The sequence below is a fragment of the Ochotona princeps genome, chromosome 30, assembly GCF_030435755.1.
Source record: "Ochotona princeps isolate mOchPri1 chromosome 30, mOchPri1.hap1, whole genome shotgun sequence".
Classification (NCBI taxonomy): Eukaryota; Metazoa; Chordata; class Mammalia; order Lagomorpha; family Ochotonidae; genus Ochotona; species Ochotona princeps.
Window position 1 is genome coordinate 21,109,323 of NC_080861.1, and position 16,895 is coordinate 21,126,217.

At 47.5% G+C, this 16,895-nt stretch overlaps 2 protein-coding genes across 3 annotated transcripts in view; one reads left to right on the forward strand and one right to left on the reverse strand.

Annotated features, from left to right (window-relative positions):
* Positions 1-6,967, forward strand: part of TOPBP1 (DNA topoisomerase II binding protein 1) — a 59,426-nt gene extending 52,459 nt beyond the window's left edge. The window contains exon 28 of the mRNA XM_058657227.1: positions 6,000-6,967. Within this exon, the coding sequence (XP_058513210.1) occupies positions 6,000-6,140 (141 nt within the window). The 3' untranslated portion in view covers positions 6,141-6,967. The remainder of the gene's footprint in view (positions 1-5,999) is intronic.
* Positions 1-16,895, reverse strand: part of SLC22A14 (solute carrier family 22 member 14) — a 980,905-nt gene that overhangs the window by 834,058 nt on the left and 129,952 nt on the right. The window lies entirely within an intron of this gene.

Below are 16,895 nucleotides of genomic sequence, written 5' to 3' on the forward strand. Positions count from 1 at the left end.
TATATTTTTTTTTTTTTTTTTTTTTTTTTTTTTACTGTATCTGAGGTAAAGGGAGAGATAAAAGGAGGAGGCCCCACCAAACCTCCCACCCATCCCAGGTCCCCGACGTGGGGCATGCTCCGAGGGTCCTGCCCATGCAGTTTTGATAGTTCATCAGTTCTGAGCCCGGTGCGATAGTGGAGTGGCTAAGGTCCTTGCCTTGCGCTCCAGGGATCCCATATGGGCGCCGGTTCTAATCCCGACAGCCCCACTTCCCATCCCGCTCCCTGCTTGTGGCCTGGGAAAGCAGTCGAGGACGGCCCAATGCGTTGGCACCCTGCACCCATGTGGGAGACCCAGAGGAAGTTCCTGGCTCCTGGCTGCCTCAGCTCCAGCCATTGCGGCTCACTTGGGGAGTGAATCATCGGACAGAAGATCTTCCTCTCTGTCTCTCCTCCTCTCTGTATATCTGACTTTCCAATAAAAATAAATAAATCTTTTTAAAAATTTTTTGATAGTTCATCCGTTCTGAATTGCTGCCAAGCTCACCATTCCAAGCAGGGTGAAATCTCTTCAGAATCCACTGGCTTGACAGTCTCTTCACGGTTGGGGTTCTAAGATCAGCAGTTCAGTTGGAGGGATCCCCAGAGAAACTTCGTCTGAGGTGATTCCAGACTGGTCCTTCTGTGCGCATGCCAGTCCAGGGTCCAACACAGTCCCTCACCCCAGTCAGCTTATGCGTATGCTGGTGGTTACAATTGCTGGGTCATTTCTGTTTCCAGCCCTGTCTTCCATAAATGTTTTTCAAGTTCCCTAGCGTAACTGGTTTATTTAGAAGTCTATTGTTTAATCCCCAAGTGTAATGACTATTTTGTTTATTTCCTGATTTCTCATTGAATGCCATTATAGACAGCATCATATTCTATATTAAGTATATTACAATTACTTAGACTTACAAGCCAGCTTAGCCTGTGTTGATGACACTTGTATGTAGATGAAAACCATTTGTATCAGGAGTTTAGGAAGCACTGTTGCTAGTTGTGTACACATTTCTTGTCATCTTTTTAAAAGTTTTTATATTGATTATCTAGTTCAGAAGGATGCATGCCCACATGGGCCTCTGATTAGGGTGGGAGGGTTGAGGTATGCGGGAAGGTGGGTACACAAATGTTTCAGGGGTTTTTTTTTTGTTTGTTTTATTCCTTCTTTTCCAGTGTCTGCAGTATGAAGTGGCAGAGGGAGGGGAAGGGACGGACTGCTACTTTCTGTCAAATTACGTCAGCACCGAGATGTTGGGGGAAGGATGTTCCAAGGGTTACTCGAGTCTTTTCGATAGTTCTGAGATCTTGTTGGTTTTATTCCTCCAGAGCTGAGAAAAGCTTTCCAAGGTCCCTGGGTTGACCATGTCCATCTCAGTGCGTCCACAGACCCAATTACTTGTTGCAAAATTTGGCCAAGAGAGTGGTCCAACCTGTTGCCTCCCATTCTGACAAGCTCTGTGTCCTCTGCTGGCCTACATGAGCTATCCTGTACCCCGTGTGCATCTGAGTATGTTTTCTGCTACATGGGCATCAGCCTTTGAGGACTCCCAGTCCCTATAGATATACTCAAAGGTCAGACCATGTATCTTGTGATTTTTTTTTTTTTTTTTCCCCTTGAGGACAGGGTTTGAGTCCAGTAGTCTAGTTGGGGAGTAACCCCAGAAATCTCTCCTGGGAGGTCGTCAGACTTGACTCTTGTATGTACCAATTAGGATCAAGTTCAATCTGTCTCCCGCACTCTCTCACAAGCAGCCGGCCTGTCCCCAGACCCAGCACTCATGTCAACTGGCATGTGCTGCAGCCTAGGCTGATCCAGCCTACACCCTGTTCTGGCTCTTTGCACACACCTGTAGGGCTTCTGGGCTGCTCTGCCCTCAGCCCCAGCTCTAGTGGTCATGAGAGGGAGCTGCAACATAGTAGAGGTGTCCCCAAAGTTTCCCTACCATCTCCGTTCTCATGGATTCCCGCAAGTGCGCTGACTAACCCTGCAGGCATAGTGTGCTGCTGGGCCCAGCCGATACATACCCGGTTCTGACTTTGTTGAGGTGTTGGCAGGCATGCTGCAGTCCAGCCTTGACGAGCCCACAAATCTCCCAGCGGGATACTCCCCTAACCTTGGCAAGCCCACATACCAGTGAATGCTGAGCCTGCCCCTGCCTCACGTGCCCCCAAGCTCTGGCTTTCATGTGTGCCAGTGGTTGCTAATGTTACTATGCATTTATAATAACAAACTACTCAATTAAATGTAGTGCTCAACAAATTAAAAAAAAAAAGGACTATTTTTCTGTAGGATTTTAGCCAAATAATCTCACAGTCTACGTATTGGGTACCATATCAGGGAAAGAGTATATTTGTCTTTTGGGGGTCAGGCTTATTTCACCAAGTACAATGGTCTTGAGTTGCATCTTTTTTGTTGCTGACAACAGCATTTCATTCTTAGACGAAGTAGTACTCCATATATTTTTGGTACTTTTTTTAATTTGGTCATCAATCGATGGACATCTGGGCTGATTCCATACCTTAGCTGCTATGAACGTAGGTGTAACAGATAACTCTCTTGTATTTGGATAAATTTCCAAGAATTGAATCAGATTATATTTTTTCTCCACATCAACATCGGCATTTGTTATTTTTTGACTTTTGAACTAGTACAGTCTACGGCCATACCACCCTGAATGTGCCCAGTCATGTCTGAACTGGGATGAAGTGAAATATCATTTTGAGCTTTATGTAGAATCCCTTCAGGCTGGTGATCCTGCGCATTCTGTCACACCTGATTTTTGGCCATTTGTATTTCATCCTTTGAAAAAAATCTCTGTTCATATTTTTTGCCTTTTTTTTTTTTTCTTTAAATATTTATTTCTATTATAAAGGTAGATTTTACAGAGAGGAGAAACAGAGAAAGATCTTCCATCCACTGGTTCATTCCAGAAGGGGCCACAATGGCTAGAGCTGAGCCGAGCCAGAGCCAGGAGCCTCCTCTGGGTCTTCCCCCACAGGTGCAGGGTCCCAAGGCTCTGAGCCTTACTCTACTGCTTCCCCAGGTGCGAGAAGACAAGCAGAGCCGCTGATCCCATGTGGGATCCTGGTGGTTGTAAGGCAAGGATTTATCCACTAGGCCCAAACCTACACTTTTTTTTCTTCTACTACTACTGCTACTTTTTTTTTTTTTTTTTTTTTTTTTTTGCAAAGTCAGATATAGAGAGAGGAGGAGAAACCAAAGGAAGATCTTCTGTAGGTTGATTCACTCCCCAAGCAGCCACAACGGCTGAAACTGAGCCAATCTGAAGTCAGGAACCCGGAGCCTCTTCTGACTCTCCCTGCTTGTGGCTGTCCAAGGCCACAGGCAGGAAGCTTGATGGGAAGCAGGGCCACTGGGATTAGAACCGGGGATTAAAGGCGAGGACTTTAGCCACTAGGCTGTTGTACCGGGCCCACACTGCAGTCTTAATGGCTTAAGGAAAGAATAGCAACTTCTGGCACTGCGAAAGATTTGATATTGGAAATCCCAGAATAGAAGGTTAACCCCAAGCCCAGTGTATGAACTTTGGTCAGATCGTTCCTTGGCCCCTAAATCATGTATGCATGAAAGCTTCAAGATTAAAGAAACAAGTTAGGGCCCAGCACAGTAGCCTAGTGGCTAAAGTCCTTATCTTGCGCATGCCAGGATCCTACATGGGTGCCAGTTTATATCCCAGCTGCTCCACTTCCCATCCTGTGGTCTGCGAAAGTAGTCAAGGATGGCCCAAACCCTTGGGATTTGGGATTCTGCACCCACATAAGGAGACCCAGAAGAAATTTCTGGCTCCTGGCTTCGGATCAGCTCAGCTCCGGCTGCTTGTGGAGTGAATTATCAGATGGAAGATCTTCCTCTCTGTATCTCCCTTTTCTCTGTAAATCTTACTTTCCAATAAAAATAAATCTTCAACAAGAATTAAGTTTAAAAATTAAAGAATCACGGGCCCGGCGGCATGGCCTAGCGGCTAAAGTCCTCGCCTTGAACTCGCCGGGATCCCATATGGGCGCCGGTTCTAATCCCGGCAGCTCCACTTCCCATCCAGCTCCCTGCTTGTGGCCTGGGAAAGCAGTTGAGGACGGCCCAATGCATTGGGACACTGCACCCACGTGGGAGACCTGGAAGAGGTTCCAGGTTCCCGGCTTCGGATCGGCGCACATCGGCCCGTTGTGGCTCACTTGGGGAGTGAATCATCGGATGGAAGATCTTCCTCTCTGTCTCTCCTCCTCTGTGTATATCTGGCTGTAATAAAATGAATAAATCTTAAAAAAAAAAAATACACTGAATAAATGTATATATAAAAAAAATAAAGAATCACACTAACCATATTCCTTAAAATGATACCTCTTAACATCATCTTCATTTATTTTCATATTCCATATTTGTAACTTGTAGATGAGATCCTTATGATCTGAGAGAGCCTCATTCTGCACTCATTTTTCTGATAAAAAGTGTAGCGTGGGCCTGGCACAATGACCTAGCAGCTGAAGTCCTCGCCTTGAATGCACCGGGATCCCATATGGACACCGGTCCTAATCCCGGCAGCCCCGCTTAGCATCCAGCTCCCTGCTTGTGGCCTGGAAGGGCAGTTGAGGACGGCCCAAGGACTTGGGACCCGCTTGGAAAACCCAGAAGAGCTCCTGGCTCCTGGCTTCGGCTTGGCTCAGCTCCAGCCATTGCAGTCACTTGGCAAGTGAATCAACAGACAGAAGATCTTCCTCTTGGTTTCTCCTCCTCTCTATATGTATCTGCCTTTGTAATAAAAACAAATAAACCTTTTTTTAAAAGGATGTTGTGTTGTCCCACAGGGATGTGTTCATTAAATGGACAAATGCTGATTTACACCCCTTCAAAGACACACATTGTTTTAAGAACCCAGGAACAAATATGTCTTTTCTTTTTTGTTTGTTTCTCTTTCTAAATTTTGAATTTTTTTGTACGATTCTGTGCAGTCTGGAATTCCCCTCCCCCAATCCAGTGTGACTACGACTTCCCATATTGTCACATCAGCACATTTCTTCATGAGGAGTGACAATTCCATCAGTCTGTTGGTGAAGTGTGCCCCGGTTGCCGGTACAGTGTCAGACAGTCCATCATCCCATTGTCCAGATATGTCCAGCACTTTCATTGGGAGTCCATCTTTGATTTGCAAGTAGGGATGCGTGTTGCATTGTATCTTCACAGCTGGATATGGTAGTCTCCATTACTCCCATCACTATACATTCCCATTTGCGTGATGATTTCCTTATGTTAGAGAGAACATACAGTATTTGTCTTTCTGGGATTGACTTGTTTCACTGAGCAGAATGGTCTCTAATTGGGACCATCCAGTTGCAAATGGTAGAATTTGATTCTTTCTAACGGCTGAGTAACATTCCATGGAGTAGATGTACCACAGTTCCTTAACCAGTCCTCTTTGGATGAGCATCTGGGTTGTTTCGAAGACACAAGTTGTTTTGTTCAAGAACCCAGGAACAAGTTTGGTTTTTTTTGTTGTTTTTTTTTTTCTGAAGATTTATTTATTTTTTATTACAAAGTCAGATATACAGAGAGGAGGAGGAGAGACAGAGGAAGATCTTCCATCTGATGATTCACTCCCCAATTGAGTGCAAGGCTGGTTCTGTGCCGATCAGAAGCCGGGAACCAGGAACCTCTTCCAGGTCTCCCACGCGGGTGCAGGGTCCCAAAGCTTTGGGCCGTCCCCCACTGTTTTCCCCGGCCACAAGCAGGGAGCTGGATGGGAAGTGGAGCTGCCGGGATTAGAACCGGCGCCCATACGGGATGCTGGTGCAGTCAAGGCAAGGACTTTAGCCACTAGGCCACTGTGCTGGGCCCACAGATATGTTTTTGCTTTCTAAGTTTTTTTGAAAAAGCAGTAGCCCTAAAGTGGGGGACGGGGTGTGGAATTAACTGTCATTGAAATCTGAAAAGAACCACCATGCCATTTTCCTTTCCTTTTCCAGGAGTCTCCTCCTCCTTTTGAAAAGTACCGCCTCCCAGGAGCAGCTGCCTTTGACAAGAGTGAGGGGCCTGAGCCTGACTTGTCACAGAAGAGGAAGGCTCCTGCCGAGAAGAACAAGCTCAAGCGACCCAGAGTGCAGTGACCACGTGTAAGATTTGGTTGTCACTGACCCACACAGGCATCAGAGAAGCTGCGTGTTCCTGGGTGGATTTGTGTGCATAGATGAGATCCTGAAGGATTGCACTGCGGAGTTACAGTGACTCCATGTGACGTTTTTAACACCTGAGATTTTAATCACTGAATACTTAATGAAAAGTTACTGAAATAAAACAAGAAAATACAACTCCCCAATTAGATTTTTGTTAAACTATAGTGCGTACAAGGCTGTTTATTTTTCTTGTAAGTATCTGAGGCTGTAAGTTAAAAGTTTTAAGCAAAGTGATGGATTTTGCTCTAGAATACCTGCCTTAATTCGTAACGAAGCATGTCAATTGGAATTGATGTATGTTTTTCCTGATTTTTACCTTCTTCCCTGTTGTACCTTTTTATCAGGAGCCTGAGCGCCAGGTTTACTGAGAAAACTGGAGCTTTAAACTTAGATGTGTGTGTATATATGTATATATATGTTTGTACAAACCTCCATGATGGTCACCAAGTTTGGGTGTCAAAACTTGGAAAATGTGACAATAAAGATTACGAATAGTGACTCAGATTGGTACTTAATGTGTGTTCAGATAGAAATTTCTAGAAGAAAACATTCTGGTACATTCTGTTGAAACAATAAATTTGTAAAACACAGGTTAAAAGGACTGTTTGGAACTGCTAAATTGCATTAGCCTTTATTACACTAATTCAAAACATCAAATGTTACACACATTACAACAGTCATTATAAAAATACATTCTCTTAGCCTGGTGCAGTAGCCTAGTGGCTAAAGTCCTAACCTTGCATGTGCCAGGATCCCATATGGACACCAGTTCTAATCCTGGCTGCTCCATTTCCCATCCAGCTCCCTGCATGTGGCCTGGGAAAGCAGTGAGGAACGGCCCAAAGCTTTGGGACCCTACTGGACGGATACTCCCACTAGAGATCGTGGGCTGGGATGGGGACAGACCAGACTAGGCAGGGCTACAACACCTGTGCGCCTCGTGTGGACCAGATCAGGAAAACGCCAGGCTGGGCTGATTATTCCTACTGATGCAAACAAAATTAGAGTGGGTGAGGGTTGCTTGGGCTTGGCCGCAGCATCAGCTGGCAGAAGCTGGCACTGGGGTCTAATTCTGTCAAGTCAAACCACAGAACCATCTGGAGAGTGCATAATCCGGTAGTGGGAGAGGCCTGGGAGGGAAATAGTGGGCTCCTCCCTCTTGGGTTACCACTCCCATGGGAGGGCAGAAAACTAGGACAGGGGCTGGGGGGCTAGACAGACACCCAACAGCATCTGTGTGGGCTGCATAGTGGAGCTGGTTAGATGGAACTAAGCTTTAATACCCATTGACATATATGAGAGCCGAATGGGGGTGTGGGACAGACTGGACTACTGTGCATACTGTCAAGTCAAACCACAGAACCACCTGGAGAGTGCATAATCCGGGAGTGGGAGTGGCCTGGGAGGGCAACAGTGGGCTCCTCCCTCTTGGGTTACCACTCCCATGGGAGGGCAGAAAGGCACCCAGCAGCATCTGTGTGGGCTGGATAGTGAAGCTGGTTAGATGGAACAGGACTTCAATGCCCATTGACATGTACGAGAGCCAAATGGGATGTGGGACAGACTGGACTAGTCTGCTATACACACTGGCAAACCAGGGTAGGGGGCGGGCCTGGTGGGGGTTATTGTGGGTTGCTCCAACTAGACTGCAGCTCCCACTGGTTTATGTGAGGGCCGAGTGTGTGCTGGGCAGAACCAGGCTTGACTGCAAACACCCATTGGTTCCGGTGGAAGACAGGGCTGAAAACAAAACTGACCCAGCGATTGCAACCACCAGCGATGGACCGTACCGGGCCCTGTACTTGCTAATACATACAAGAATCTGGTCAGGGGCCCGGCGGCGTGCCCTAGCGGCAAAAGTCCTCGCCTTGAAAGCCCCGGGATCCCATATGGGCGCCGGTTCGAATCCCGGCAGCTCCACTTCCCATCCAGCTCCCTGCTTGTGGCCTGGGAAAGCAGTTGAGGACGACCCAATGCATTGGGACACTGCACCTGCGTGGGAGACCCGGAAGAGGTTCCTGGCTCCTGGCTTCGGATTGGCGCAGCACCGGCCCGTTGCGGCTCACTTGGGGAGTGAATCATCGGACGGAAGATCTTCCTCTCTGTCTCTCCTCCTCTCTGTATATCTGGCTGTAATAAAATGAATAAATCTTTAAAAAAATAAAATAAAAAAATAAAAAAGAATCTGGTCAGGGAACACCTTTGGGGATCCCCTCAATCGAACTGTCAGACTCAGAACCCTAACCATGAAGACAGAAGACAGGTCAATCAACCACCTCAGCTACATGTTGGCAGCGAAAAACTGGGCAAAACGGACTATGATGGACTATGTCAATCAGTGGATTCTTTTTTTTTTTTTAGTTGTTTTTTTTATTTTTATTCTTACATTTTTGACAATCTTTACATAGTTAATTGGGGAAAAAAAGGTTCAAGGGCTATAGGGAAGGGGTATGACTATTTCCTTATTGTTTCCTTCATGTATCTGAGGTAAAGGGATATTGAAGGAGAAGCCCCACCCAGTTTCCCACCCACCCCAGGTCCCGGATGTGGGGCATGCTCCGAGGTTCTTGCTCAAGTGGTTTTGTTTTTTTTTTTTTAAAGATTTTATTATTATTGGAAAGCCGGATATACAGAGAGGAGGAGAGACAGAGAGGAAGATCTTCCATCCGATGATTCACTCCCCAAGTGAGCCACAAAGGGCCAATGCACGCCAACCCGAAGCCGGGAACCTGGAACCTCTTCTGTGTCTCCCACGCGGGTGCAGGGTCCCAAGGCCTTGGGCCGTCCTCAACTGCTTTCCCAGGCCACAAGCAGGGAGCTGGATGGGAAGTGGAGCTGCCGGGATTAGAACCGGCGCCCATATGGGATCCTGGGGCTTTCAAGGCGAGGACTTTAGCCGCTAAGCCATGCCGCTGGGCCTACTCAAGTGGTTTTAATAGTTCACCAGTTATGAATTGCTGCCAATGTCGCCACTCCAAGCACAATGAGGTCGTTGAAGAATCCACTGACATAGTCCATCACAGAGTCTCCATTTGCCCAGTATTTCGCTGCCAACATATAGCTGAGATGGTTGATTGACTTGTTCTGTCTTCTGTCTTGTCTTGGCTAGGGTTCTCAGTCCAGCATTTCGATTGGGGAGATCCCCACAGAAACTTTGAGTTATTCCCAGATCAGATTCTTGTATGTTCTAGCAAGCACAGGGCCCGGCACAGTCCATCACCCGGATCAGCTGGTAGTTGCAATTGCTGGGTTGGTTCTGTTTTCAGGCCCAACTTCCACAATCAGTGGATTCTTCAATGCCCTCATCGTGCTTGGAGTGGCGAGATTGGCAGCGATTCATGACTGTTGAACTACCAAAACCACTTGGGCAAGACCCTCGGAGCGTGCCCCACATCGGGGACCTGGGAGGGTGGGAAGCTGGATGGGGCTTCTCCCTTTGTCTCCCCCTTTACCCCAGCTACATGAAGGAGACAATGTGGAAATAATAGTCTTACCCACTTTCCTATAGCCCTTGAACCCATTAACTATGTAAAGATTGTCAAAAATAAAATTTAAAAAGTGGGAAAATAATAATAATAAAAAAAAAAAGAATGGGGCCCTTATCCGACAGGATCAGAGTTGGAACAGAAGGGAGGTCTGTGTTAAAAATAAATAAATAAATAGGGCTCGGCAGCGTGGCCTAGTGGCTAAGGTCCTTGCCTTGATCCCACATGGCCGCTGGTTCTAATCCCGGCAGCTCCACTTCCTCTCTGTCTCTCCTCCTCTCAGTATATCTGACTTTGTAATGAAATTAAATCTTTTAAATAAATAAATAAATAAATAAACAAAAGGAGGTCTGTGTTGCAGATGTGGGACCCAGAGGACAGCCGTCCACATGCCAGGAGAAAAGGAGCCTGGATTTGTACCTGGTCATCCCGTCTGCCGTTCAGGGATGGTGGCTAGAAGCATGACAGGGCAGAGAATGCCTGGAGATGGACACGGACACAGCTTTGTATGTGTACGCTTTTTTTTTTAAGATCTTTATTGGGGGTCCGGTGCAGTGGCCTGGTGGCCAAGTTCTTTCCTTGAACACACTGGGATCCCATATGGGCACTGGTTCTAATCCCGGCAGCCCTGCTTCCCATCCAGCTCCCTGCTTGTGGCCTGGGAAAGCAGTCGAGGACAGCTCAAAGCCTTGGGACCCTGCACCCACTTGGGAGACCCAGAGGAAGTTTTTGGCTCCTGGCTTCGAATCAGTGCAGCTCTGGTCGTTGTGGTCACTTGGGGAGTGAATCATGGACGGAAGGTCTTCCTCTCTGTCTCTCCTCCTCTCTGTATATCGGACTTCGCAATAAAAAAATAAATAAATCTTAAAAAAAAAAAGATCTTTATTGGAAAGGAAGATATATCGTGAAGAGACACACACAAAAAAAGATCTTCCATCTGTTGATTCACTCCCCAAGTGGCCCAAGGGCCAGAGTTGAGCCGATCTGAAGCCAGGAGCCAGGAGCTTCTTTTGAGTCTCCCACACGGGTGCAGGGTCCCAAGGCTTTAGGCCATCCTGGACTGCTTTCCCAGGCCACAAGCAGGGAGCTGGATAGGATGCGGGGCTGCCGGGACATGAACCAGTGCCCGTATGGGATCCCGGGGTGTTTAAGGGGAGGTTTTTAGCCACTAGGCTACCACACCAGGCTGTATGTGTGCACTTTCAAGGTGGAGCCACAACATAGAGGAAATGATTCCCACCAAAGAAATCAGAAACCAAAGCTTTTCATTCACCATTCAGCGGTACTTGATACACAGGTTGCTTTCTGTCAGGCACCAGCAGTGTTTCCATAGTAACACAGATGGCCAACATTTTCTTTTGTGGGCTGGGTCTTTGTGGTATTTCCCCCAAAACCTGTAAACATACGGTTTGGCTGACTTCCATCCTAAAATAGTCCGGCACAAAATTCAGTCAAAAAAACAAAGCACCTAACTCTTGGTTATTCTGTCACTCTATACAATAGTAACCCTCAGGCAGAAACATGCAGACATCTCTCAGTGCTGTTTAACTTTTCTAATAAGGGCACCATGGTACTTCTTTTAAAAATGGCAGAACCTGAAGGGCTCCCTGCTAATGTCCTTGCCTTGAGCACACCAGGATCCTATATGGGTGCCAGTTCTAATCCCGGAAGCTCCACTTCCCATCCAGCTCCCTGCTTGTGGCCTGGGAAAGCAGTTGAGGACGGCCCAAAGCCTTGGACCCTGCACCCGCGTGGGAGACCCAGAGGAAGTTCCTGGCTCCTGACTTCAGATTGGTGCAGCACAGGCAGTTGCAATCACTTGGGGAGTGAATCATCAGATGGAAGATCTTCCTCTCTGTCTCTCTTCCTCTCTGTATATCTGCCTTTCCAATTAAAATAAAAATAAGTCGGGCCCGGCGGTGTGGCCTAGCGGCTACAGTCCTCGCCTTGGAAGCCCCGGGATCCCATATGGGCGCCGGTTCTGATCCCGGTAGCTCCACTTCCCATCCAGCTCCCTGCTTGTGGCCTGGGAAAGCAGTCGAGGATGGCCCAATGCTTTGGGACCCTGCACCCGCGTGGGAGACCCGGAAGAGGTTCCAGGTTCCCGGCTTCGGATCGGCACAGCACTGGCCCGTTGCGGCTCACTTGGGGAGTGAATCATCGGACGGAAGATCTTCCTCTCTGTCTCTCCTCCTCTCTGTATATCTGGCTGTAATAAAATTAATAAATCTTTAAAAAATAAATAAATAAAAATAAAATAAAAATAAGTCTGTTAAAAAAAAAAGTGGCAGAAACTGATAAATGAATAGAGACTTAAGCAATGACCCTGCCCAGTGAATATGAACTGCATTTAACAGCTGAAAGAAAGGCTCTCAACAGTAATTCCAGATAGTCAATGACAGAAACACACCACCTTACAATGATATTACAGATCTGGGCACACTGTCAGTGCCTGTGAAAGTCATGACGTAAGAGCTAAAAGGATCCTAGTGGCAGCACCTGACAACCAGAGGCCTAACTGATGTATGAGGCAAAAGGAAGCAGGGAACAACCAAGTAGTCTCATCCCTAACAGTACTGAGAACCAGATCTGATCACGTCTCCAGAAGCCACCAACACTGAGGAGATAAACATCCTCTGATAGCTAACTGGGGCCTCTGTGAAGACACAGTGGGTCAAGCCAAGCACCACCTAGAACGCTTGGATTCCACATCAGGAACACAGGGGACTCACACTCGGCTCACCGCCAATGCTCTTGGGAAAGCCACAGAAGATGGCCCGCGTTCTGGTTACATCCTCCCGTTGCACACACTGAGATTTCACATGGGCGCTGGTTTGTGTCTTGGCTGCTCCACTTCCCATCCAAATCCCTGCTTGTGCTCATTCCAATAAAAATAAGTCTTAAAAAAAAAAAAAATGGCCCAAGTTCTTGGGTATCTGCTACACAGGCTCCCGGCATGGACCAGCATCAGCCATGGCAACCATTTTGGGGAGTGTACCACGGATGGAATATCCGTTTTCCTTTGTCATCTGCCTTTTAAAGAAAAGGAATCAGGAACTTCATACTACATGTCTACAGCAGCAGGGCAATTCCTGTTCTCCCAAGTAACTTGCACCAATTGACGGAAGCTCTGTCTGCCAGCTATCTGCCCTTTTAGTAAATCTGTAGTAAGTAAACTGAGGGCAAGACTGGCTCAAGAAGCGGGGCAGAGCTCATCGAAATAACTTATTTCTTCAAGCTCATTTGGCAAGGATTCCGACAGTGAAATTGATCAAATGAAAAGGCAAGACAGGTTGCTCCAGGTCCGTGTGCAAAGAAGCAAAAACAGGAGCCTTGGAGAGCTCTACCATCCTCCACACAGAACAGCAACAGAATAGCTTCAGGTTGAGACAAACGGGTACTCTCTTTGGGACTTTAAATGAGGAAGTTATCATTGATTTTCAAGAATACTGAAGGGTGGGCCCGGTGGCGTGGCCTAGCAGTTAAAGTCCTCGCCTTGAACGTGCTGGGATCCCGTATGGGCGCCGGTTCTAATCCCGGCAGCTCCACTTCCCATCCGGCTCCCTGCTTGTGACCTGGGAAAGCAGTCGAGGACGGCCCAACGCTTTGGGACCCTGCACCTGCGTGGGAGACCTAGAGGAGGTTCCTGGCTCCTGGCTTCGGATCGGCACAGCACCGGCTGTTGCGGCCACTTGGGGGGGTGAATCGTCGGACAGAAGATCTTCCTCTCTCTCCCCTCCTCTCTGTATATCTTTGTAATTAAAAAAAATAATAATAAATCTTAAAAAAAAGAATACCTAAGGGGCATGAAAGAGTAAATAAATCCAGGAAGCACATTTGTTTAAAACCAGAGTAAGGGTCTGGAGCATTAGTCTATTGGCTCAATCCTGGCCTTGCATACACCAGGACTCCATACGGGTGCCAGTTTGTTTCTGAGCAGTTTCACTTCCATCCAGCATCCTGCTTGTGGCCTGGGAAAGCAGTTGAGGATTGGCTCAAAGCCTTGGAACCCTGCAGCCAGATGGGAGACCTGAAAGAAGCTCCTGGCTTCAGATCAGCTCAGTTCCGGCTACTGCAGCCACATGGGGAGTGAACCAGGGGATGGAAGATATTTCTCTCTGTAAATCTGCCTTTCCAGGGCCCGGCGGCAAGGCCTAGCAGTTAAAGTCCTCACCTTGAATGTACTGGGATCCCATAGGGGTGTGGGTTCTAATCCCGGCAGCTCCACTTCCCATCCAGCTCCCTGCCTTGTGGCCTGGGAAGGCAGTCGAGGATGGCCCAATGCCTTGGCACCCTGTACCCATGTGGGAGACCTGGAGAGGGTTCCTGGTTCCTGGCTTCGGATCAGCACAGAACCGGCCGTTGCGGCCACTTGGGGAGTGAATTGTCGGACAGAAGATCTTCCTCTCTGTCGCTCCTCCTCTCTGTATATCTGACTTTATAATAAATAAATCTTAAAAGAAAAATAAATCTGCCTTTCCAACAAAAATAAGTAAATCAGGCCTGGTGTGGTGGCCTAGTGGCTGAAGTCCTCCCCTTGAATGCACCGGGATCAAATATTGGCATAGGTTCTAATCCCGCCAGCCCCGATTCCCATCCAGCTCCCTGCTCGTGGCCTGGGAAAGCAGTCGAGGACGGCCCAAGGCCTTGGGACCCTGCACCCCTGTGGAAGACCAGGAAAGAAGCTCCTGGCTCCTGATCAGCTCAGCTTTGGCCGTTGCAATCGCTTGGGGAGTGAATCATTGGATGGAGGACTTTCCTGTCTCTCCTCCTGTATGTATATCTGACTTTGCAATAAAAAATAAAAAACTATACTTCAAAATTTCCAAATGATTAAACTGCAGAAACTGTTATCCTAGCCCTGAGGAAGAGCCCAAGGGCAGGAACATGGCTATTAGACACCACTTGTCCTGGTATTCACACCTCTCGGCAAAGGAGATAAACATTGGTTACTAGAGCCTCAGTGGCCTGCAAGCCTCCTGCTCTGGGGAGAATTCAGCCAGGACAGGCAGAGTGGTGCCACACTGCCAGGCTCCGTCATGCCTCCCAGTGCCCACCTTAGGAAACAGCAAGGGCAGAGTTCCTGCCCCAGCCTCTCAGCATCTACCTGGCATGCCCTGCACCAACATCACTTACCTCCTCGCTCACCCATGGCACTGCTCCACCTGGACTAGAACCTTCGTCCGGAGTTCCAGATGCAGGTGCTCCCTTCGCTCATGTGTCACTCAGCATCTTGACCAAGGGAGTGTTCAGAAGGGTGATCTGCTGCTGTGCGTTGCATCTGGCTTACGTCAATGCTCCCATCTCCACGTCACACTAAATGGCATTAATCAGTCCATCCTCATGCAGTAAGTTGTTAACAGACTGAGTGGGCCAAAGCTTTAAACACAAACTTGGGCAAGTCCTTCCCCGTCGACCGATTCCACCTGATCCAGCATCAGTACTAACTGGCACGCCACACAGAAGGCAAAGAGAAGCAGAGATAACTGCACAATGTGGAAAATTTAACAACCAAATGACCAGGTTGCCTCAATAGCTAAATATGGAAATAGGAAAAAGTGTACGCAGTGAATGGGTAATCTGTCATGATCCCCAAACACCAACTGTGAGCCATTAAAGGAAATCAAAGACGGGGAGGATGTTTGATAGTACCGAAATGTTTTTAGGTATGACAAGTGTTTTTATGTTGTGGTCAAATACCAGTATTTGTGGATGGAACAAATGTGTGATTAGCTTGGAGATATTTCAGGAAATGGACTGTTCACAAAGTCATCGTTAAATCTGGGGTAAGGGTTCCAAGACATATATATTATTCTTTGTGCTGTTGTGTTTGGAATGTCTCATAAGCACTACAAAATGAAGCTCCACTCTCAGCCATCAAAAAACAGCGCAGCTCTCAACAGCACGAACTTGTTTACTGAAAAGTCAGGTCAGATCTACAGAGAGCAGAGAAAGACTGCCCCTCTGCTGGTTCACTCCCCAGATGGCCACATCAGCCAGAGCTGAGCCAATCTGAAGCCAGCAGCTTGCTTCTATGTGCAGGTCCCATGCAGCTGTAGGGCTCCAAGGCTTTGGGTCATTTTCTTTCCCAGGCCAAAAGCAGGGAGTTGGAAGGTAAGTAGAACCGCTGGGACACAAATGGGTGCTCGCTCATATGGGATCCCAACATGTGCAAAGTGAGCATTTCACCCACTGAGTCACTGCAGTGGGCCCAACAGCAGGAACTTTTTAATCTGACTGCAATAATGAATCTTTAAAAGTTACTAATCTTATTTTTATTACAAAGTCGGATATACAGAGAGGAGTATCTTCCATCCGATGATTCACTCCCCCAAGTAAGTGCAATGGCCAGTGCTGCGCTGATCCGAAGCCAGGAACCAGGAACATCTTTCCAGGTCTCCAACGAGGGTGCAGGGTCCTAAGGCTTGGGGCCGTCCTCAACTGCTTTTCCAGGCCACAAGCAGGGAGCTGGATGGGAAGTGGAGCTGCCGGGATTAGAACTGGCACCAATATGGAATCCATGGATGGAAGATCATCCTCTCTGTATATCTAACTTTGCAATAAAAATAAATCTAGAAAAAAAGACAACCTTGGAAATGAAATCAGTTTTATTCTTTCTTCTGTGGCCAAAAAGTTTCCCATCACAAATGGTGAGAAGTAACCTCATCCTCACCTTAAAATTTTTAGAACTTTTTAACTTCAGAAATTTTAAAGTGCTTAAGATTGACAAGTTCCAGCCATCTTGTGTTAGCCTACTGTCTACCATTATTTAGAATTTTAGTTTATACTTGAGCTGCACTTAACTTTCTGGAGCCAACACTGTGGTCAAGCTCACCATGGTTCAACGCACCTGGGAAGGCGGGCAACAGCCCAGGGTTTGAGCCTCAGTCGCACAAGTGAGACCAGCATTCAATTCCTGCTTCCTGGGCTTGGTCCAGCTCTGGATGTTGTGGGCATCCAGCGAATGAACAAGTGGATGACAGAGCTCTCTGCTTTCAAAGAAACTATCTTTTTTTCCTTCTCAAAGAGAATGGCAGTACTCCAATGCACTGGTCTGGGGGCTTTCCCATGTGGGACAAGAGCCCAACTATTTCACCCAACACAGCTGCTTTCCAGGGCCTGCACCAGCAGCGAGTTGTTCAGGTCCAGGTGTTCCCAAACTGGGATGCAGGTTCCTCAACCACTTAGCCAGTGCCTACCCAGG